General features: G+C 39.7%; 1 protein-coding gene across 4 annotated transcripts in view; it reads left to right on the top strand.

Moving 5' to 3' along the window:
* Window positions 1-25,185, top strand: part of kcnab2a (potassium voltage-gated channel subfamily A regulatory beta subunit 2a) — a 71,663-nt gene that overhangs the window by 2,868 nt on the left and 43,610 nt on the right. Inside the window, exons 1-3 of one of the 4 annotated variants that reach the window (XM_068593685.1) lie at window positions 3,295-3,610; window positions 20,376-20,542; window positions 22,724-22,765. In XM_068593685.1, coding sequence (XP_068449786.1) covers window positions 20,466-20,542; window positions 22,724-22,765 — 119 coding nt within the window. In that variant the 5' untranslated portion in view covers window positions 3,295-3,610; window positions 20,376-20,465. Of the gene's footprint in view, window positions 1-3,294; window positions 3,611-3,738; window positions 3,834-20,375; window positions 20,543-22,723; window positions 22,766-25,185 lie in introns of those variants that run through there. The other 3 variants (XM_068593687.1, XM_068593686.1, XM_068593688.1) reach the window with 3 other exon arrangements.

Raw genomic sequence — 25,185 nt, forward strand, 5'->3', positions numbered from 1 at the left:
TTTTCTTTTTTAGCTGAAGCCAATTTTTGCTATTTCCTATCCTGCTGACATTATAATGTATTTCCGACATCCAGTGGGACTTTTGCATAGCACTGCTGAAAATACAATTATTTAGATGCATTTTTATTTCTATAGCACATCACTACTTTCCTCCAAAATGAGATGCGAGACTAGTTTATGCTTCTCCCTTCCACTTCTTTAGATTATCTAACTGTATTTGAGCACGACATGATCCCCTCGTCTGTTGCCTGTCTTGAGACAACCAGTCAATACTGCATCTATACGCTGACATGTACCAGTCTGATGCTGAGCCGGATTTGTAGCTTTTTATGTTTTACCAGAAGTTACTGACTAATTCCTCAGGGCCTGTAATTTTGTTTACTTAATGCCTGTCACTTGGCCTATTCTCTGTAGTAATCCCAGTGAAACTTTAGTACTAAAAGCCTAATGGCCTTCAGCTCAGCAATACCCAGAGGACCTCAGAGTCGACTCTATCGAGCTGAAAGTAAAACCAACTGCATGTAAACTGCAAATTGTAATTTGCAAGTTTGTTTTGTTTATTACTGTGTGTGTGTGTGTGTGTGTGTGTGTGTGTGTGTGTGTGTGTGTGTGTGTGTGTGTGTGTGTGTGTGTGTGTGTGTGTGTGTGTGTGTGTGTGTGTGTGTGTGTGTGTGTATACATACATACATACATACATACATACATAACATAGATAATTTAGTTTTTAGATTTCTGATTATTGTCGTAATCATTCATGAAAGAATCACGATGCATCTAAGAATATATATCTATATATATAGATATATATAGATATATATATATATATATATATTTATTTATTTATTTATTTATTTATTTATAGGTCTAAATGGACTGTGTGTGCTTTGGCTTTAACTCTCTGAAACTCTTTAGTAAGTGTCGTTATGATTGTGGGTGAAGATCTCTTGCTGTGGCCCCATCAGACTGTCTGGCAGATGCCCCGCCATGCTTGGTGTCATGACTCCAAAGCAGCGAGCTGTGGAGACTGTCTGGCTGGAAGCAGAAGTTGGAAATGCTGTAAATGAGCTTGAGCTTACAAAGAAAGGCCAGGGACAAATGGTGCGCAACAGTGAAGCTATAGCTGTCCCCTCAGGCTTTGGGCAACAAATACACACGCACACAGTAATGCAAATCCATTAAACTGATCTATGATTTGTGATAAATAATTTTTTTTGTAGCTACAAATGTCTTGACGATTTTAAAAAGAAACTGCACTACACCTTTCAGTTTTTTTGCCTGAGCACCAACTCATCAATACATCAATATCATATTTCTAAATATTTTATTGACCAAGGCTAGTCAGGGACTCATGATGCGCATTGGGTTGTGTTCCACTCAAAGGCATCCTCTCTGAACTGGAAATCAAATTTGAACAAATCTTGAATTCCCTGCGGCCATCATTATCAATCTTTTATTGGCACTATATGCAGCTATGGGTTGCTAGTAACAACAATGAACTGAATACCAAAAAGAGACATTAAAATCCATCTTCATTAAGGGTAATCAGCATTTCTGGGCCTGATCCCCGATCGCTTGGCGCAGTATCGGTTGCTCACCGATCATGGGGTCTATTTGAAGCCCTGTGCTTCTCATGTAGCATTTAGTGGCTTGCAAAATATTCCTCTTGCTCTTAAAAACGGTCAATGGATCTGTACTTGTATAGCGTTTTTCTTGTCTTCCGACCCCTCAAAGTGCTTTAACACGAAATTACATTATTCACCTATTCATACACTGCTGGGAGGAGCCACCATGCAAGGTGCCACATCAAACATTCATACTCCATAGGCGCACCTATGGGAGCAATTTAGGGTTAAGTGTCTTGCTCAAGGACACATCGACATGGGCTAGCGGCGCCGGGGATCGAACTGCCAATCCTCTGATTGAAAGACAATCCTGCTCACCACTGAGCCACAGTTTTTTTTGAATACAGAGGTCCCACAATACTGCTGTAAAGAACAGCCCTCATTACACCAGTTTTGCTTTTTTACACTCAACCAAACAAAGCCAGCATAAATAATGCCATGCGAGCTGTAAATTTAGGTAGTGCAGTCGTGATGTGTAAAACAACAGCATCTTCATCTGGTTCGATTTGTCTCTGACTACCTCCACTGCTGTCTGTTCAAGAGTATTCAGATAGTCGGTTTCATTACTGTTGATTTTGAACCTCAATCCCATTAAGATAATCTTCCATCCCTTAATCTCCAGAGTCGTGGTTCCATTGACCAATGATTTGGTTTGACTACTATAATCAAGGTGGGGTTAGTTTCACAGAGCATGTGCCACATTTCGAATTAGTGCAGATCATATTGGTGATAATACCTTATTTTTTCTTTTAAGTTTTTTAATTATAATTTAAAAATTCAGTCTAAAACGAATTCAAAACCTGGGCCTGGTTATCATTCATAGCATTGTGAATCAGCTGAAATTTATTGGGGGTTTTGTTTAAGCGAGTTATGCAAAGTGCTTTTACATATCTTAACCTAGAAGAGTGCATGCATTACTGTTTTATAGTTCTTGGTAGATAAGAATGACCTAATTTTAAGAAAGAAAATACAAAATAAATACATGATTTGGACACGATGATTAATATGCTTCTGCTTGAAATTGAGGCGGTTAGCAAATATAATCCTGAGGTTTTTGCAATAGCATAGGTTTTGATGTACAGCAGTTGGTATTATGTGACAAGTTATCAATTGTTGTAAACTTGACCCACCTTCACATGAAGAGACCTTTTTCTGAAACGTATTTAAAGCCATGCTCAAATACACTTGAGTATGTGAGGACCTACTTGTAAAAGCTTGACCCAGGTCATGATATAGTGTATTACATATTGGGCATGTCCATTTTTCCTTTTGGCAATTCCTTTTCGGAATAAGATTTACACATGTTTGTTTAGAGCTAAATATTGCAGCCCCCTGCCCTTCGAGTCATAGTCGGCTTGCTGCTGACCCGTGTTCACTTGCTATGCAGTCAATCAACTTTGAGTCACTTTCAATGGAAACCCAGAATGTTGTAGTGTGAGAAAAGAGTGTCTTGTCATTGAATTTAAAATGACCACACATGCTTCTTGCTCGCTTTCCAACGGCCCACCCTTCTTCTCTTTCACTATTTACAGCTCACTTCGATTCACTGAATGCATGCTTACTTGAATGCTGACAGTGCAAAGGGAGGTGTGTTTGCGCGTGTGTGTGTGCGCAGAGGGAAAGAGGGAGGGGCATTTCCTTTAATGCATCTGCTCTTTTCAGTGACTCTCCAAGCGCACACATTTATTCTGTCTCTTCTCTTCTGTCTTTCCTTCTTCCCGCCTGTTCTCCCGTCCCCCATCCCTAGTCTGTCTGTCTTGTGTCACTTTTTTTTCTATCTTTCTTGTATTTCTTTCTTTCTCATGTCAGAAGTACATGCTCATCTCACACCGACACATCATTTTAGTCACACAGGATCTCACATTCACCAGTCTTGTATCATTGTCTGCTCTCTTGGATTTTGGCTCCTGGTCCTCCATCATAGCTACTGTGTTCTGTATTTACTCCCCGGTTGTGCTCACTGCGTCGGGAATCAGCAGCAAACTGAGGTGGGTGTTTTTAAGAGCATCATTGCTAGGTCTAAGGCTACATTTTTTTGGTCTTTCTCTCTCTCTCTATCGCTCTCTCACACGCTCTCACCCCTTTCCTCCTGTCTCTTTTCACATCGCTCCATCAGTGAGTCGGGATGATCGTACTTGTCTGTTCCTACAGGGAAGCAAATGCCATACTAACTGTGTGCAGCAGAATTCAACATGGTCACACACTATGCCAGTGAGTTTGCATATCTACGTCTCCAGATCTTTCCGTCTCAGTGCTTCTAGAGCGGTTAATAGTACTGCTGCCGCTACTGCATTGAAAACAGTCTTTGCATACATTATTACACTGGCATGTTTTTTTCTCTCTGTCTCTCTGCCTCTACTCCATTACTCTCCTATGTCTGTCGTGTTTTATGCATGTGCTGTCCTTTTGAATCCTTGCCAGAGACTTGGCCATGCTGTAGGATTTATACAGACCCATCTTAAAATAGTCAGAGTGGAAGACTTGTGAAGGCTTGCGCAGACACATGCGCATTAACACAGGAGGTTCAATTCCTTTTCACCTTACCTGCCCCACTGCTGCTGCGGTTCCATCTGTTGCAGTTGCCATAGCCAGCGACACCCTGGTGTGTGTGTGTGTGTGTGTGTGTGTGTGTGTGTGTGTGTGTGTGTGTGTGTGTGTGTGTGTGTGTGTGTGTGTGTGTGTGTGTGTGTGTGTGTGTGTGTGTGTGTGTTGGCGGTCATCTGTGTGATGTGTGTTGTTGAGACGGTCATCTGTGCCTGGCTGAATGTGTTACCATGTCCATTTTGTGTGTGTGTGTACACTTGTATACAGCATGTGTGTGTGCTTGCCTGCCTTTGGGCTCTGGTCCAAGAGGAGAGCACAGGAGAGGCAGGCTGCAGGGGTTGAGTTTGGTGCAGTAAGCTGTTGAATGCTCCGTAACGAGCAGAAAAAAGCAGATTCATGTGCTGGTGTGTCCTTTCCTTTGGCTGGTACATCGATATTGCTGACAGCTTTTTTGAAATGTCTGCAATTAATTTGTCCTTGGGAAGCCAAAGTCTTAGCAAAGTTAGATTGTTGTTGTAGTTTTTATTTTTTTACATATTTATTTTCAAAGAACAGGCTTATGATTAGAAATATGTATGTGTGACAAAGCTCGAACAGTAATAAGGTTTTTCATTCATTTGTGTCTTGTATTTTAAGTAAAGGCTTTGATGAGGTGCAACAAACAATACATCTAAACTTCAAGCAAAACATATTCAAAGAAATGCTCTGTGGCAACAGAAAGGCAGATTTATCTGGGCGTCGTAGAAATGCTTTGGTTAGGTGTCATGTCCACTACTTTTTAATGCTAGAAACAAAGGAGATACTACTTCTTTGATGATTTTGTGATTATGCTGGATCTAGAGATTCAAAGTGAACCGTAGACACATCTTTTGAGCAGTTGCTGTATGATGTGAGGTTTGTACGTTTCTGGGAAACCAACATCTTTTGCATAAAAGCTTGTTGTGACAAAGAGAGGTTGTAGTTTATAGCATTGATGAAAGGGGCAGCATAGTATTCATCTCCGATAAGTTTTTAAATTAATAAGTTGCTTACAGTCTGAAGGTTAAAAACCAGACATGCAGTTATCTAAATTGTCTGTCAATCAGCTGTTTGATTGTTGTTGATGTGAAACAAAGTCAATTTTGGTGAGTTATCAAGTCGTTATCCAGTCAGGAAAGTCCATTTCAAACATGGTAAACCTTCAACATTATGTATTTCATGTTACAGTACTTATTAATAAACCTGGACCAAAGCTGTGACCGAGCGACAGAACGGCAATAAAAAGGTCTGTAGACAGTTTCAGTGGACGTGTATCCGTTTTGCATGTGATGTTCTCCTTAGCCCCGTCACTAATGTAGGTTCTGACCCTCTGTACAGCTTGGTCTGCTCGATGCGCCAGTGGGCATGTTTCCTAAACTGCAATTGAGATTTAGCTGCCTGCTTAGCTTCAATAGTCCGGTTTGGGAAATCCCAAGGGACATGACACTCGCACAGAAGACAAAGAGACATAGGTCTATACACACATACAAGTCAGTTGAAACGGACAAATGTAGCTTTGTTCCAGTTATGATGGCTTACCCTTATGTTATTACTCAGAAAAATTGACTTTGGCTTGTGTTATTGCTATGGTATTTAATGTTTCTTTAGAGGAGACACTTCTCTCAATACAAACACTAAGTTCAGAACTTATAACTATGGTGTTTTAATACTCCATCCCTAAAAAATAAATAGCTTCAACTTAGATTATCTATTTTGTCAGCGGAAAAGTCAGTTTAATTGTTTTCTATTTGAATGCCCGAGCTAGCCAAGCTGTGCATTGCAACGCAGCACACCATTTTTAGCTGAAACACCCTGTTTCTATTTATTCATGTTACTCTCTTTGGAAGCACCATCATGAACAAAAGACAGCTGACCTTAAATGAAGCACTATCTCTATTCGATACCGTCTCATCTCACTACAAAACCTAAATAAGGTGGCAGATTGCTGGAGGGAGATTGCCCGGAGATAACCTGAAAGTTTCTTACTTGCTCTTGGCTGTGTTGTACGACATTTCCAGGACATATAACAATATACAACATGCATTTTTATGTTTTAAAATGTCCAAATGTAAGAAGTTAACAAGTACTACTTGCCCATCGTTTAAGTGGTCATGTCTTCATGCTTATTTAACGCTTACTATTAAGACACAATGTAATTCTCTCTGCGGCTGAGTTATTCTGCCATCATTTCGCTTGTTGTTGAAGAATTCCTCATTCAGCTTGATGTTCTATTTCATTTTCAGTCAATGAAAGTGATATTGTGTGTCTCCCGTCATGCAGTGCATTCAGTATCGCAGCTCAGGCCCACGCAAGAACGAGGAAGACGGCCTCAGAAGTGTTGCTTTTATTTCACAATCCAATATACATTTACATATTCAAATGGCTTTTCTGTTTTTACCCAACATAGCCACATATTGCTTTGATTACAAAAACAAATGTGCAATGTATTACAGTTGCTGTCATGCAGTTGATCTTTTGTGATCAGTTTAGCCATTAGATGACAGTCTAAACAATGGTTACATTCATTGGAAATATCTTTTTTATATAAAGGTGTATTGGCATTTTCTGACTTTGCAAAAGGCCACGTTCACCGCAAGGCAAGAACATATTTCCCAAGCTATAAGGCAGAGTGAGATACTGTCTGCTCTTTTCATTGCTGACCACAAACATCACGTACTGATGGTCCTGAAAAGTACAGCCCACATTTTCACTCAACAAAAGACGAACGAAAGAACTCAAACAGGCTACTTTTTGTTCATATTGATCAATGTTGATGTACAGATGGTTCTCTGATGATTTTTTTAAAGGTGTGTGTGTGTGTGTCAATTGAGTCTACAATCACAAATCATTACTGAGACAAAGTCCAAACTATGTTGATCATGATGCACTGCAACACCGTGTGGACAGCTCATGTGAATCATGGCAACACTATTGCAGGTGTGAATAACGATTTGGCGCTTACTGTTGTTGACGTGTGTCTGACTTCTGAGATGTTATGCTGTTCTTGATGGCTGAGTTATTGGGGTCATGTTTGTATTTTTTTTTTTACCAATACTACTATTGTTAGAATGCATACGTTTGGAGACTGAGCATGTGAGGATTGTATTTTTGTGCTGATTCTTAATTGTTGCATTAAAACACTAGCATTGTATGGTCCATTTAGCAAGGTAATCACTGAAATGTGCTAACTGTTGATTTAGGGTGAGATGATTCACTTTAGGCTTACTCATTTTGGTGTGTGTGTGTGTGCGTGTGTGCGTGTGCACTCTGTGCCCCAGTCTTTGGAATAATAAGGGAGGCATTAAAGGGCGAGTGCGTAACATTTTGGGGATCTATTAGCAGAAATGGAATATAATATTTAAAATCATGTTTTCATGAGAGTATAGCACCCTTAAACTTAGGATTGTTGTGTTTTCGTCAGCTTAGGATAAGCCTGTCATACCTACTTGCAGAGCGGGTTCTCTTCACGGAGTCCGCCATGTTTCTACAGTAGCTCAGAACGGACTAACCAAACACTGCCTCTAGTGAGAGCCTTTTTTTGTTGTTATCTTACCTAAAGTCCACTGTAGTTCTCCCATACTTCTGTGAAATTGCAATATTGTGAGCTGCAGAGAGTACAAAACTGGTACTGTAAGCCGTAACCACTTCAATTGCTCCCAAAGTAGTATAACTATGGTAAAAATGGCCTCTGATCGAGGCAAACAGCATTACCATGATTTAGCACTTAGCGGCTCATGTTACCACGTTCGTAGAAAGAGAGTCAGTGGATGGGAATTCAATAGTTTGCAGCCTGCAACCACACAGCTAGACGCAACTACATCCTACACACTGTCCCTTTTTAAGATAACATGATGTTGTCCCTGCACTGTTCATTTTTCTGTAGGTACATCCCTTAAACAGACCCAGGCTCTTTGTTCTCCTCCCGGGTTCTCCAGTTGGCCTCAGCACATGTAGGTCAGACCAAATGGCCTGTCTTCTTGGAGTCAAACTAGACGGAGTAAGTGGTTCAGGAAAATGGGTTGAGACTGACATTTAATCCTGTTTAATTCTGCTTACACATAACAAGGAAGCCATGAGTGGGCACACATCTTAAGTAATAAGTCCAGGCACACTTTGCTTTATTATTATATACAAATCTTGAAAAACAAATAAATTACATCACATCCCTCTCCTGGTGGTTTGTCAGTCCTTGTGTGTGTGTGTGTGTGCTGCAGAGAGAGCAGAGGGCTGGCTGACCTGGCATGTAACTTTGAGACAAAAGGCGTGGGAGACGCTGAAAATAGATTGAGAGAAAGTGAAGTGCAGAGATTTTCAAACTGAAATGCTCTCAACACTATGGTAATCAGATCTCTGTGTGACCACAATTTAAGTCTGAACACTCATCAAAATAGAATTTCAAGCAAACTATTGAAATGTTTCAAAAAAGGCATGTTTCCATCAACTGCTTTGGAGCGAAATGAATTCTGCTCAAGCATAGTTTGGTCAGAAGTTGGTGCTATAAACTGCTGGTACGTAAACTTTGGCATTCTCTTGCTTAATATCAACAAACCATTTTCAACCCTGAGCTTGGGTGTACATGGTTGTTTTGTTTATAAGCATTGAATCAAATACATTGCTATGCAATGTTGTGGTTTGTCTCGCATATCTGAAATCATTTGTCAATATTAGCTGTCGAAAAACCCTTTTCGCCTCCTGCTAAGATGTTGTTTCCAATAGGCCTGAGACATGTGCCGTGTGGAGACTGTTGCTTGAAAGCACTATGTTTGAATACTTCATTCTGAAGTGTCTAAAAATGCAAGATAACTCTTATTTTGATTTTTTTGGACACAAGTATGCAGTTGGAATTGTAATAATGTAGGGATACATTATTTTTTGTGTTGCACAAAAGAGCAGGGGTTTTATCACACTTGTCACTATACAAACACTGGTCAAGCAAAATTGTTACATACATGTGCCTTAATGATGTGCTCACAAAGTCTGCATTTGATTAACCTGGAAGAAGTACAACATTAGAACATTTTCCATATCACAAGCAGATGAATCCTTTTGTTTGTGTCAGAGAAATGGGGATATGTTTTGACTATACAAAAAGACACGCTGTTCAGTGATATGGCAGAGGTACTGTAGATATATTTACAGCGAAGGGCTTCTTGAAACGGGTTGAGAGACAGATGGACAACCCTGTCAGAGGCAGAGAGACTACCGTACTCCTTCTGGAGATCAGAAGCAGAGATACATATATTGAGATGCATAGGTCTCTTGGGACTTCTTCCCTTCAGATTTATTTTCAAAACTGAAAGAAATAAAGGTTAGCCTTCAGCCTTAGTCTCTGCTAATATACGAACGTCGTACTTCAAAGAGTAACTCGTACAATGTTATATAAAAAACAACAACAGTGTGTCCGTTAAAGTAATTGAGCTTTGGGGCGTCAACTCGTGGTTATTAATTCAATAAACTACTGAAACCAGTTACCTTTTTTTTTTGACAAATCAATTGTTTAGTCCTTAAAATGTCACTAACTAATCACGTAATACCCATCACGAGTTCCCCGAGTCTAAAGCAATGATTTCAACCTGCTTATCTTGTCTATTACAGTCAAACTACTAAGGGTCGTGAATGTAAAGTGATATAAAATGGAGAACACATTGGAGAAGCCAACCAGTAGCACTTTTACTTCATCAAATCATTTTTAAAAGACATTTTTAAACTGTGATTCACTAATTGATTAGCTTCAAGCTGACAAATGCCATCGGCGCCAAAGACTTTTTTAAACCAAAAAATGCAACAATGTAAATTCTCACAGAAGACAAAGATAGACTCACATGATTGAATATATTTTACAATGATGGAATAACAACAACAACAACGGACCACTTAATGTTACAGCCCTGCTGTGAGCAGTATTTCACAGTTCTACACGTTGCCCTCCCGGCTTGCCAAGGTTAATGGTACGGTACAGATGGCACCTCGACACATTGCACTGACATACAGGATCAAAACAAGTGCTATTACCTTAATACACATGGAAGCCCGCTCTTCTGAGAGCGGAGCTGTTGTTGCCTCGGGGTCACAAATGTCGGTCGGTAAACAAACACTTGAACTTCCAGAATGATTGTCTGTGACACAGACCATGGGCAGGCCAACAGCCATGAATAAACAGCATGATGTTAACCCTTTAAGCCTCAGTAAAACCTGGTGCTATTCTCATGCTTGACCGCAGAAGAACTATGGGTTTGTGTATGTAGTGTGATGTAACTCAAATAGCTAGTAGCTACTATGTTAATGGATGCTTAGATGGATCCATACATTAGTCATTCTGTGAATACCTCCATGTAGCCATTACATTTGTCCTATTTTCGAAGGAAGGCGCAGTGTATTATATATGCTTGCTGCACTCTAGCTCCCATGTTGGTACTTTGATTCAGTTTGAAGGCAATTCTCCGCATTCATAACGCACATAACAAGCCAGTAACCAGCTGTTTGAGAGGCAGGAGTTTTGTGTTTACAATTGTCCTATTCAGTGATGTAACAAACAGATGAACTTTTTTAAGCAATTACTTGCAGTGCCCTCTGGAGTACACAAGCTAGAGTCACAAAGATTAGTGAATGCTGTTTTCAATTCTGAAGCCACTTTAAGGAGCAGTGCTTTGTTAGAAAAAGAGCAGCTGCATAAGTGTCCTGAGGAGGTAAGTAAGTTGAAAGTGACCCTGCCAAGTCATCCATGATGAAGTCAGATTTGCAAATATGTATGTCCAATACTGGAGGAATTACTCTTCACTCTGCATAAGTATTATGGGGTTACAATAATGGCTACAAGAAGACATATTGCCGCAGACCGTTACTCTCTCATAGCTGATCTCCACATTAAAGACCCTAACCTCTCTGAGCTTTTATTTAAAGCATGCATGAATTACATGTTCTATGTGAGGCGGGCAGATTGTCTGTGCTCCTCAAATCTTTAGGGTTTTACTGCCATATCAAAGGCACTTAAACGACCATCTGGACTTGTAACCTCGTCCTTGCCCATAGTGTGTGTGTGTGTGTGTGTGTGTGTGTGTGTGTGTGTGCGCGCGCATGCACTTTGTCACATGTACAGTCTATTTTGTGTGTCAGGGCATTGGTCATCCTTATCAACTTTGCCACATTGAGTGGGCAAAATAGCATGGACATCCTCCTCAAACATGTGTTGTGTGTAAGGACTGTGGGTGGTTTTACTGTATGTGTAGAATGCCAGTTTGTCACAATGGTTTAATACAGTGATACATTGAAAGCCAATGCAGGCAACGCTGTAGTACAGTGGACAGAGGAAGTAAGGGTTTTTTGTATATTATTTCAGTGGAACGTGTGATTTCATCACATTTATGTTCCCATCTTTAAGATGATGTACACCACTTGGTGTGCACATTTGGTGGAGTTTGTAAAATAGAAGGAAGTATAAAGTAATACCAGCAAAGAAAAATCATGTTCTTTACAGATTATTTTAAAGACTAAAGTATATATTTTTTGGGCCATTTTGCTTTCGTTATACAGAAAGGTAAAAGAGAAACTGAAAAGAGGAGATTTAAAGGGGAGATAACTTGCAGTTTAGGTACACGGGCCGGATTAAAATCTCGGCTGCTGCCTCATTCAGGACTCAACTGTGGCAAATGGACCTCTACCAGCTGAGCTGTATGGGAGCCCACAGTGGTAAGAGTGACACACGCAGGAATAGTGAAGTGGTCCCATTGTGTCCTGGCTGAGTTTTCGGTAACCCATGTTTATAACTCATAAATTACCTGCTGTGTCAAACAAAAGCTAAAAATGTTTTTACAATATATGTAGAAGACCGAGAGCATTGTACCTACTGGTTGTAGTGGAATAGCCCCACATGTAAACACAGAACAATTGAAAAGTGTGCAGAAAGAAGTTTTTAATATTTTATATTTAGAGTGGTCTAACTAGGGCTGCAAAAACTACTTGATGGAAATCTATTGGTACATAAAAGCTTTGTTTATCAATGGACTAAGTTGATGTTTGCACTTTGTTTAGCTAAGCTTTGCCAGCGACGTTTCTGAGACCTACATTGATTTGGAGATAACCGTTAATGTTATTAGTAACTATTTATTTGTGAAGGTGTAAGAAACAGACAAGGAGATGCAATGTTAAATGATAGCAACGGTTACGGCCTCTCCAGCTTAGTTTCTGTTATGACTTGGGTTATGTGTATGCTAGCTAATAATATAGGCTGACTATAGATGAGTAATATGAATGTAACCACTGAGGATGATCAAGTCCTATATTGATCCAACTCTGACTGGCCTTATCATTGAATTCAACCAGTTATAATCAGAGCCAAGATTGATCTGGTTATGATTTCAGTTTGGTCAGCAATCAGGTCACCTATCATGGCATCTTCAGTTGAGCTGTATGTGCAGCTGCTAAATGGAGCCATGATCTGTTTGGAACCCCCCCCCCCCCGGTCACTTTGAACCGGCACCAATGCAATATTGAAAGGCTGTCACCATGACATAATAAGCCATCCTTTTTTTCCCCTTTTTTTTAAAATATATTCCTTGCACTAAAACTAGGACACACTTGGAAAGTTAGTGTTTTCAACTGTGAAATTGTCTACTTTAAAGCTAGCAGTTTATCCACCACAAAGCAGAGGCAAACAGACAGAAGGTATTTCTGTCCTTTGCATTTGTTTTGTCATTGTGTTTCCTGTCGAAATGCATACACATCTGCTTGAGTTGGTGAAATGCTAATAAACTGAGATTAGAGAGAAACTGGAGTACCATTTCAGTTTTAAACATAAACCTTTATTTGTATCTAATCATAGCGTTATATTCTATAGAACGAAGACATCCATTTTGCATTGCCTTGAGTGTAATTTTAATTTGAAATCTCACTGAAATTGCACATTGCCTACCTTTTTTTTGTATTTATACACACCCTGTGTGTTTATACTGCCCTGTCTTTGTTTGCTCTTGTGTACGATTCATAGTGATCATCACTTCCAAAACACTAATACAGAACATGTGACGAGTCAAGTGTCACAGTACATAAGAGGAGGGAAGTGAAGGTCGTGTCCTGGTCTAGGTAGTGCACTACTGTTCTGCGGCACATGGTCCTCCCTGGACTAACCTGCTCTCTAGTGCATGCTGAGCTTTTCCCTCACAGCGTCTGCTCAACTGCAGTTTTACCTTGTCGTCTTCTTTCTCCCCGTCCTCCCTTTCCCACTCTTTACTTTGTTTCCTTTCCTCCTACTCCTCAGAAGGTGTGTGTTGTTGTAACTTGCCGCAGGCTGCTCCTCCTGGGTCTGTTCAAAGAGCCGTCAGGCACTTGCTGCAATTGCGCCAGATTGCATTAGGAACTCTGGACCATAATCTGTTTCCTCCGTCAGCCTTCATCAGAGTGGCACAGTTTAGCACCTTGAAGGAGAAGATTGAATCCTGTATGGCTGGAAAATAGAATACTAGAGGAATCAAGTATGTGAAGACACAAGATGCATAACATACCGTTGGAATTATTGAACATCTATTGAAATGATCTGTATAAATTGAGAACCAGCAGCAGAGGGTCAATATTAAATGACTCTTGTCTGCTGCAATGTCTCTCTTACATCTGCACAGGCTCCAAGGAATACTTTGCCGACATGTTGACTAAATCGAGCAGATAACTTATGGCTATGATGTCTGTCTATGGTTAGTATTTCACCAACACGGCAACCTCCTCTATACAGCTCAGATGGGTAGATTTAGTAGTTATATCCATCCATTACACAAAGAATAAACCTCTACACTGTGTTGACAAAGCTGGAATATTATATAGAAATATTATTGCATCTAAGCTCCCTGCGCATTATCCAACATGTACTCCCGGCACTGCAGCAAGAGAGCCATTTGAAATTCTGCGTTTCTTTTGAATGAATTACACCTCAGCCACATTGTTTTGGAAAGAAAGACGTTATTTGCTGACTTATATTCCACACATTAGAGACACATTTCTTCCTATTTGAGACTGTACTGTTAGCTACTATAATTTAGTAACGGTGAAGTGCAGTTTTATAATGTGTTCAGTGATGTAAATGTGTCTAATATGATTGGATTATATTTTTTTAAAGACCCTGGAGTGCAGAATGAGTCATCAACTATTTGAAACTGTAACAGGAGTTAAAGAAGCTGTGAGGAGGGGTCTGCAAGCACTACCTATCTAGGTTACCAGGTCTGAGAATATAATATAAAAGGTCAGTCCAACACCTGGCTCCAAACTAAAGATCCTTAGTCTATTTGGATGCTTTCTGTTCTAATTCTATTGGCCAAGTGCAGGGGTGGGAAGCTAGTGTGAGACAGAACAACTTCCTTAAATCTCTCTTGTTTCTTCAGCCCTAATTTTCATTGACTTTATTAGTCTTTTGGTGTTCAGCTGGGATGGCCCTATAAAAAGAGAAAGCTGGTTTCATATTTCTGCTGCAGTGTGCTGCTTGCTGCTCCTGGTTCACTGCAGCATGTTTTCTCTCTGCAGTGCGAGCAAAAGCTTTTATTTCAGCATCATAGGTTGAAACTAGCTGTGCACTCCTTGCTCCCAGCTTGTGATTTTTTACTTTTTATTTTCATATTTCCAGGTGGTCTGTAAACCTGACTTATGTTTGTCGGAAAGTCTTTTTTTAGGAGCTTCTGGAGCACCGTGTTTCAATGTTAGGGATTGACTAAAAGTCAGCACAAGAGCATGAAGTAAATGTTGAGCAAGGACATACAACTTGCTGATTCATCTTTATGCCATCAGTGACGCATGCAACCTGGGACCATACGTCTCATACTGTATCATAACACAGGGGTGGGAAATATCTACTGCACTTAATGGGGACAAGTTATGGCTTATTAATGCACAAAAGCTTTGAGAAAAGCAAAAAGCTCCATGTCCATTTTTACTTTATTTTTTTAAAAGTTGATTTCTGGACAATTTAAAGAAACATCTGTGTTATCTGACAAAGTGTACACAAGTAAAACAGACCAGGCTGTAGTGCTGAATGGCTCGTGCTGATTTGAACTTATTATGTTTTTTTTCAAACGGGACGAAAATAATATTAAAAAACAGTTTTATATTTATGTCTTGAGGATTACAACTTCAATGTATCATGCCCTACTTTAGACATTTGCAGCTGAACTGTAATCTATGTAGGCCCAGTCACCAGCTGATGGGCATGGCTTAAAGTTTGACAATAATATGTGATAAACCTCTGTGTGTAAAACAGCTGCAGCCGCCCTAGAATTTAATGATTCCTGACAGCAGAGCTCTCAGTTGTGCTTTTAACTTCTTTTAACTGGGGTGGAGGAGGATTAATATCAAAAGTTGGCTGTATAACTAGGCCATTTATGCAAATTGATGTTAGCTTTTATCTCTGTTGGCTGTCAGTGACCTGCACTGTTTCTATAATCAAGGGCCCTCCACAGCTTAACAGAGCGAAGACCATTTACGAAACCACAAACTGTCTGATGAGAAAAAAAGATGATGCCTGACATGGATTCACATCTTTATATAGGTTTGACTTTCACCCTGTGATAAATGTCAGTGAAGAGGAGGAGATTCCGTCTATATACTCTTTTTAGCCTGACGGCACAAGGTTGGTTTGACTTCTCTCTGCCTGACTGATCTCCCTCATAGGATATCCCCGGCAGTTCTCGTCTGTTAGCCTGTCTTCCTCGTCCGCAGCCATCTGCTTGGGTCTGTGTGTTTTCCACTGCTGCCAACATACTACACAACGCCGTGCTGTTCTTTCCAGGCCAGCACTGCCTGCCTGCTTGCCTTGCTCACATAAGCCCTGTCTCAAGAGGGAATTCACTCAGGCTGGGTGTAGGTGGATTTGTGGATGGTAAGCATGAAGAGCAGCCCTTTTGTGACTCAATTTAGCATTTTGTTTGGACGAGATTGAGGTGCATGAGACGAGAGGCTATAGTGCTGCATGTCTTTCATGGCTTCAGCTTGTCAGGTATGACGTGACACCATCTTCCCCTCTTCATTCAGTCGTTCTTCTTTGATTATCAGCCCTCTCCAGTTGTAATGTAATGAATATGTTATGTCTATGTTATCGCCCAATTTGATTTCTGAATCAGATATTAAAATTGACAGTTTTTTTTTTTTTTTTACCTAAAACATGAACAAACATAAGATAAGGATCCCATAAATTAAGTATTTGGATCGTTAGTGAGTAGTTCATTGACAATATTGATCAATATTATTCTGAAATGTACTAAATTCTACAGTTAAGTAACACACGATTTCAATTATCCACTAAAAATCTTGTATGATCATTTTAGAACATTTTTGTGGATTATCATGGTAACTGATGAGTATGCATATTCATTTTGAAGTGCTAAGTTGTTAGTTTCCCTGAAGTATTATTCTCCTCTTCTAATTAATGTGATTATTAAAGTCAGAAGTGCAATAGTGTGTGGAATGCTTTACATAAACCGCTAACTAATGGTGATGGCGTAATGAGCTTGATGCGTGTTAAGTAAAATCATTTGATTAGTATTTTGGCACGAATCTGAAGCCCAGAAGTTATAGATTAGCTTTAATGTGAATTATAATGTGCATCAGTGGAATAATTTAGGTAATAGTGCTGATATTATGTTTACATTCTTCTAATAATTTGTCAAATAAAATTAACAGTGCTCATTCTTGTGTGCTGTATTGCAGAACAAACTATTTCAGTTTAGTAAGTACATGTGCTGTAAACGAACCATTTGAAAACACGTAACTATTGATGCTTCAGGCCATGTTCAGGTCCACAATTACACAACATCACAATCAACAACACAAGTAGCTGCGCTTTTGGGCCGGTTGCTGCTTCCTTCAAGGTACTGGTGAGAAGATAAAATACAGCTGAACAGCTGTGAGATTCTTTTGTACCTGACAGAGAGTCTGCCGTTTTTAATCTGTAAAGTGCACCTTGGACCGTTATTGCAGTAAATCTGAGCCCTCTAACTTGAGCTGGGCTGAGTCTGTAGTGTACCGCATTGCTGCAGTCGTCAGCAGCAGCAGCAGCTCCTCCAACTGCAGCTCACTACACGCATCTGTGAAAGACTGGTGCATTGCTCCACAACGTGCCACAGTTAGTGATCATGTGTAAAGGCAATGTTTTGAACAGTATCTAATTAGGCTAAAACAGCCGATAACCTACTTCAGTGAGGGCACAAATAGCCACTGGAGCCTTGAGGGCCCCATGTGGTAGTTTCCTAATTTCTGCAAAAAAGGACCAATTGGACAGGTCAGGTTCCACTCTACTGTTCACAACAAAGTGTTGTGACGTATTTGGGCTTGTAATACCATACGTAAAAGTTATGGCCGGTAACCAATTACTGTTGTTCACCTGATCTTTAAATCAAAACTAGAGCACAAATTGATTAAAATGCAATTGAAACGGCAACAAAAATACACATGAGTTGTATGTTTGTATTGTGATGGTGACTTTGATTGCGTCTGTTTTTTCTTGTTTTTTATTTCAGTGCGGCAATCAACGGTGTGTGTTTGTTTGGGCTGATCAAAGTGGGGAGTTTGAGCTTTTTTATTTTTGGTTATTATCGGGGGTTGTTCTGGAAATCAGTTTGACAGGACAAACTGTTTTAGGTATGAATTTAGGTAGGTATGCTACACCTGTCCTTGCTCATTATTACAGTATAAGGATAGTTTCTTACTTGCTCATTTGTACCAAATGCAGTAATATAGCCTAGAGGTGGGTGACAAATGACACATTGTATTGACACTGATTGTATTGGGCGAGTGCGACAAACTCTGACTGAATTGCTTGAAAGGCACCTTGAGATGGTGAGGCCTTTTAAACGAGCAGCCAAAGGGTGCAATTGGAATTTTTTTGGCAGTAATTTTGACACTAATGCTATTTTTATTTTTATGAAGAGAGCCTGACAATCCTTAAAGATACTTAAGTCTTGCTAATACCTGCCTCCTCAGTTTGTATAAGCTCGTAACTACTGCACTGATTTAAAAACAAGGCAGACACCTCCACACAACCCACCATGTCCTCTGATCTGTATCAATGACGGACAATCCAGGAGCACTTTGCTGCATAGGAGATCTAGGACCATGCCTTTTACCCATCAGGGTCATGCCTTCATTATCATCATCATCATCACCACCTGATAGCCGGTCTGACGGGTCTCCCAGCATGTCATGATTGAAATGAATAGGCAGGCTTTAAATGAGTCCTTGGATCATGGGACACCTTATTTACAGCCTGGGAAATTGATGTGAAGAGAAAGTCACCTTCATGTTATCGTTGCGATGTCGGATACGAGACATGACTCACGAGAGTGAAGCCACTGGTGAAATAGGGTAGCATGCGCTCCACAGTTCACGGCTTTGTCAGGGTGACATAGATGCCACTTTCTCTGTGACTCTTTATTTGATTCACTACAGTAAACTGCTAAGACGTCTCAGTAGTGCTGCTCAACACCTTTACAAGCCACATTATTGACTTGCTGAGGTATATGACATGAGTGTTGATGGTATCTGTGTAAACTTAACCACCAATCCAACCCTCATTGATGCCCAGCTATCTTGCTATAGTCCTCTACAGCAGTGGCCTGCTTCTAGTGCAGACACTTTGAATTATTCATAGAATCAAGTCGCTCTTGGCAGTGGATCAGCTACGGTTTGCTGTTGTGCACACACACACGCACATATACAATACAGTAAGATAAAGTAGGACCAAGATCTTCTTATATATTAACAGTCCCTGCCTGCCCTTTTACTACATTTTACCACTGGAGCAGAGTGTTTTGTCTTTTGATGTGATTATGCTTCTTTCTAAATATGTTGTTCAGATTATTCTAGAATGGTATACAAAGCCATAACTATAAAGATAATAAATATTTTCCTGTGGGAGACTGTAGAGGTTGCAATGGTCTAGTTTTTTAATTCAGCTCATGTCCACAGTGAGGACATGACTCCATCTGGTGGTGAAAGCAAGTAGCAATTCATTGAAAAGGTGATAGGATGTCTAACAACAGCACTTACTGAGTTCCTTTTCTGACTATAATTTTCAAGTTCATGTTCTCCTTTTAGTTTCATATAAAAATAAAAGTCACACAGGCATTGGTTGCACTTTTTTGATTGGATGTGCGAGATCTGAACTTAGCTGCGTCTGAAAAGTTCCATCCACACAAGAGTGATCAAAAATGTTTCGTGGTCAAGGAAGCGACTGTAAAATGGTGTAAAAACCAGGCGGAAAGCTCCGGTTCTGAGTCAAATAGACCATAAAGCAAAGTATGCTTGAGGGCGGGCTCGCTGTGATTCACAGGTCGCTGCTGCTACCAGAGCTGCAGCCGGCCTCACTGCTTTGAAGAGGCATCTTGCTTCAGACAAAGTGCCCACTGATCAACTCGATGGTGAATTGTGTCATTCCAGGCAGGAACATTGTGTCTTCCTGTTGCTGTGAGAGGGTTGGCGGGCCATTGTATAATTCCCCTCTCATGCTCCGCACATTGTCTGGAACCCGCTGATAATTGTCTAATATGGATGATATTATAATAGGCAGTCTTTTAGCCAACAGTAAGTCAATTGGTCAGTTACAGGGAGAGGTCTCCATGCACAACATGCTGTGGTCTTACCGTTGTTGCCTGTGTCATATTCAGTCTATACAGTTAATTCCTAATGCTTAATAATATATTTACATCCAGTGATGTTAGTGGCAGACAGATCATCTCAGCAGTATTAGCTAGTAACACATTTCATATTTTTTGACTTGAAAAATATGATGTTTCGACTGGCTTTCCTGTTATTAAAGCGCCAAAATCCCTTGAATATCAGAAATAATTGATTGTTTTTTGCTAACATGGTTCAACAGCTTCGCTCTGTTCTGAACAACATGACTTCTGAGGGTGATAGTTAACTGGTTGGGTCGGGGTATTAATCTTCTGACCTTAATGGAGGTGCATTGTTTCCCACAGGTGTGAAATAGCGCTGGACAGAGCAGTCTGGGGATCTGCTGAGTTTGGCATTTATTTTACTTTATAACATGATTGTTGTTGTCATGATGATTAATACATGGTAAACATACATGAAACATACAGTATTAAGTATAATTGAGAGGGCTGGCCAACTATAGCCTAAGTTTCAAGGAACACTAATGTTTACGTTGTTGTGAAAATAAAACCCCATCCCCGACTGACACTACTACTTTCTTCTTTCCAGAGGCCCTGATTGGTGATAAATTGTAACCTGCGGTCCCGGTGAAAGTGCACCACCCCCGGCAGGCTGGCCACGCCCCTCCCTCCTGCCTAAATGTATCCTGAATCTACCACAGACTCTCCTGCACGCCTCTCCCTGCGACAGTCTGGCTCACCGGGCATGATCTACAGGTGAGGTGATGTGTGGGTAATGTGTACACAGACACAACACATTTCTGTAACTTTGCATGAATGCCCATATTTCATACATGGAGGATGTATCAACTAAGAGACCATTTGGATTCAAGTTTGAAAGGATGTCAATCTATTACATCATCACACTAACGCGATTGTGCTCTGCCAAGCCGATTGCTTGGTAAATGCAACCCGTTAGCTGTGTTGCTGTGTTTGGGGTGCAATATTGTTTCAATATAAACAAAATATGAAGTAAACTTAAAATTGTGTCCTAAGCCAATTCCACTTTTAAACACTCCAATGCAGACTTGTCACAGCACATTAAAATTGTACTTGTCTCGTTTCATTTTGCATTTACTCAGTGGAAACCGCAGTAGAGGCACCCATGTTTGTATAGATTGTCCTGCACTCTGATGTTTAACCAGCATGTGGCGCAAGTCACCATCAGCTTAAAAAGCATCTGTTCCACTTTTCTTGTCAAGCAGCGTTGTGGTTATGTTTCACACTGCCTCCTTTATGACCAGATTGGGTGTGTTGGCTGGCAGCTATAGGTTTTGTGATACTTTTTGAAAGCATTTGGGCATCTATTGACTCTTTTCTTGTATAGACTTGAATGTTATAACAACAAAAATGACTTTGAAATGACATTTGGATTTACCTTCACTGGAAAGATGTGGGACACAGTAAAGCAGCCTGTTACCAGCTCATCAATATCGTTCTTTTTTTTAAAAATTGTTTGTATCCACTACTTTTTCACACAATTCTTGAAGTCTCCGCAAAACTATGCTATTGATCTAAAAGTGTAAAATGTCTTTTTGAAAGGTAACATCGTCAAACATCAAATTGGAGTGTTGCTGCCTTTGGGATGTTTGACTTGGAGTTGTTAAACCCCTAATCAACCGATGACGCCTAGGTAAACAATAAGGGCACGCGAGTCCTGAAATATTAATAGTGAAAGTTATATTAATATATAGATTATTATATTGTCAACTAGTGTGTTTTATATTTCTTTTTTTAACTATTTTTATTTTGCATTTGCGTCTGTTTGATGTATTAAAATTGAATTATCATCACAATAATACACAACTTTGTTTTTTGCCCAATACCAAAATATTTATCTCAAAGCGGAGGTGCAGGTGGAAGAAACCGCTAGTTTGCCAGGTACAATAATTCATAGATGAACTCTGTTATATTTTAAACCTTGTGCTATGGCTTTGCAGAGCTTGGAAGTGGATAAATTACCCATTATGATCAGAAAATGCATTTTTCTTGTGCTTAATGAACTTAATAGATCACAACTTCTGTTTTTGGCACCTGCTCATGCTGCATTCACATGGAATCATGCAGATGGTAGACGGAAAACCAGAAATAATTTTAGTGATCAAGAGCAGGACGGTAAAATGATGTACTTGCCTTTTGCTGTCCTTTTGTAGCTCCCTCACATAGAAAGTAAAAGAATATAAAGGAGAAAACTGGATTTCTTTTTTTCTTCAATGTGGATGACTACAATATTTATATAACATAGTCGACAAAATAATTGTATGTAATATATTTTATTCCATCACTATATATTGTCATACGTTTTTGCGTCCTGCCATACAGTTTTTTTTTTTCTTTCTTTTTTTCTGTGCTGTATAAATGGAAAGCTGTCTGTACCTTACTGGCAAGCATTGAAAGAAAAGACAAAATCTTCAAATCTATAATTTCAATTTTACCCCCTTAGTGTCAACGCTGAGACCAGCTGACTTGATGTAATAAAGCTGCGTCTTGTACATTGGTTTGAGAAATGTATTGCAAGATTTTATTTTTAGAAATCTTCAGTTTTTGAAAAGTAAAGAGTTTGTGCAAACACATGCACAAAAAACCAGATTTTTTTAATGTAGTTTGACAACCATTTCTTGTGAATTTCATTGATTGTGTGTGAGGGTCATATTGCTCAAACATAACTTAACCAGTCAACATTGTAACAAGCATGGCCTTCTGAGTGTTGCATTAAATATAGCATATATGTCTTTTCTAATGTCGTTTGACCTACTGTACTCTTCCACATGTTTGACTAACAGTCAATATCTTACGTCACCTTACTCTGTCTTAAATTTCTCCGACTACCAACTTCTTCCTTTTCCAGCTTTTATTAATCAACGCTTTCCTGTTTCCTCCTTTCCCTGTTGTCTTCAGCGCTCGTTATGGGAGCCCCAAACGACAGCTGCAGTTCTACAGGTACTTGTCTGTCTCTGTATCTGACAATCACTGTTTGGTGTCGCAAAGCAGAGGTTTTTTTCTGTGAAGCATTTTCTTTCCGTTTTTGTAGTCCGTGCGTGTGTGTGTATGTATATATGTATGTGTGTAACGTATGTATTTTTCTATACATGTGCAATATGCATTCATAACATTTGTGTTCTGTCTTTTTATTTCACTATCATAACTTTGCTGTAGAGACTTGCTGTTCTGTCATTCAAAACCATTCATCCATTTGTAAACCTCTGCAGCATAGATAACATTTATCATCTACTATTTCGCTGGCAATGCACTATCCAGCTTAAACCTGATAGGGGTGGATGATGGATGTTGTTGCAAGGTTGCTCACAAAACCTTTGAATCGACAATAAATGTCTGCGTTTTATTGTTTTGTCTGCATTTTTTTTAACCGTTTTTTCCCAGCAATGACACTTGAGATGCTCACTTGTCTTGTCAAACTTCAACATGTGACTAAGAAGCTCCTGACAGAACTGATATCTAGACATTTTTCTGTTTTGTCTTTTACTTCAGCATGATTAAGCAGATCGTCATTTCCTTTATTCATCATTTCTACATTAAACCATACACCTTTTTTGACCTCGTGGGAGTTCAACCTGATCTGTCACTGTTGGGGGTGAGACGATGTTCTCTTCCGTTTGCTGGCAGTTGATCCTCCAGTCATGTGCCTGTTTAGACGGACAGTCTTTCTGCTTTAGATTGGTCATGTTTTACGGTCTGATATAAGCCGTATTCTGCTGATGTAGTTATAGAAAAACCCTGACTATATGGGTGTGCTTATAACGAGCACTCTACCGGATTTTTATCTTGGCGCCTTGCACATTTCTGTCCTTTTTTAAAGCGCAAACCGCCCCACAAGCTGCTGTCCTGGCCCCTGTGAGGGGGATCGATTAAGACCCCTATCTCTGTCTGTCCATCTCTTTGACAGCCTAATGGGCCGATGCTGTTAAGGGAAGTTTTATTCTTTTCAGGCATCTCAACATTGTAGCACACAGTGTGCAGTGTTTAGCACACTCACTACTACTCATTCTATGGAAATTAAGTTGTAAAGGAGTCAACAATCATGTTGACTGTATTTAGATTTGGCACAGATTTGTCCTAACCCCACCTTGTCTTTATGATTTATTATATTTTATTATTTTATTTTCTCAGCATGAGTTGTAGATCTCTACTGTTCTGTGCGTCTGACACGATATATATCCAGAGACATTTTTTGTTTGTCTTTGTGGTTCTGTGCGAAGAATGCTTTTAGTGAAATATATCCGGCTCTGGCTATCGTTAAACCTTTTTACAGTTTTCAGAGGGTGGAGTGCTTTCTGTTGATGAAGCTCATTGACTTCTGACCTCTGTTTGTCCCGTGTGTATGGGTGAGGGAAAAATACATTATTACGTGTCCATTTAGTCATTCCCAGGTGGCACATCTAAATATACAATTAAGCATTTGTCTTGTTCATATTTCAATCTATTGACAGAGTTTGCTTTAAAAAATGTATTTAAAGTAATCAAAGGTTAACTATAGGAACCACTTGTCTTAGAGTACTGCGTTGTACCAGCTTGGTTAATTACTAAGTCTAAGAATTATTGTATAGTGCTGGGAAGAATAGAAAACAATGTGATTACATTAATAAATAGTTTGAAGCCATATCTTCCAAACTGGTTTCCCTTCAAACCGGTCATTTTCTTCTTTTTTTTTAACTTGGTCTGACTTACGTGACAGAAACCAAAATACTGTATGCAGCTAAAGGCAGATCATGTGCTTTTAGTGTATGTTGTTGAGCTTGTGATGTAGATTATGTTAGACTGACAAATATGTCTGAAGTCAGTGGATGTTACTCATATTATATATACTGTACTTGTATGAATTATACAGATTTACTGAGGTGTCCATTAGTGTTTTAGTAATTGTCAGAGATAGTGAAATGAACTTGAATTAAAGTATATGGGATGCTTTAGTCTGTGTAACTAATGACGCCTGTTCTGAACAGTTCTGTGTTTAGAGTCCTTATCATGTGACCCACTCTCATTCTGACCTTGACCTGAACTAACACAAGACTGTTGGAGAGAGATGCAGCAAGGCATGCTTAACCGGTGTGGTTTGCATAATTCCTTCTGTGGAGAACGTGTGTGTGTGTACAGTATAACTTTGCTTTATACTCTACACGTTTGTTTGTGTGTTTCATGTGCACACAACACTCAGGCCCTCATTATTGTCCAGCTCTTAGTATTCTTTCCTGTGGAACAACAATCAGAAGCTTTTAGTGCAAAAGCTTTGGTGAATAATTCAGGGCTGATATTATTTGCTGCGGTTAGCAGAAACAAGACGGGCCACTAAACGACATAAATGGATTTCTTCCATGAGCTCTCCCAGGGAGGGGAGGTGGAGA

Source organism: Clinocottus analis, unplaced genomic scaffold (assembly GCF_023055335.1).
Source record: "Clinocottus analis isolate CAN_PGR_092001 unplaced genomic scaffold, fCliAna1.0.p SCAF_3, whole genome shotgun sequence".
Taxonomy (NCBI): Eukaryota; Metazoa; Chordata; class Actinopteri; order Perciformes; family Cottidae; genus Clinocottus; species Clinocottus analis.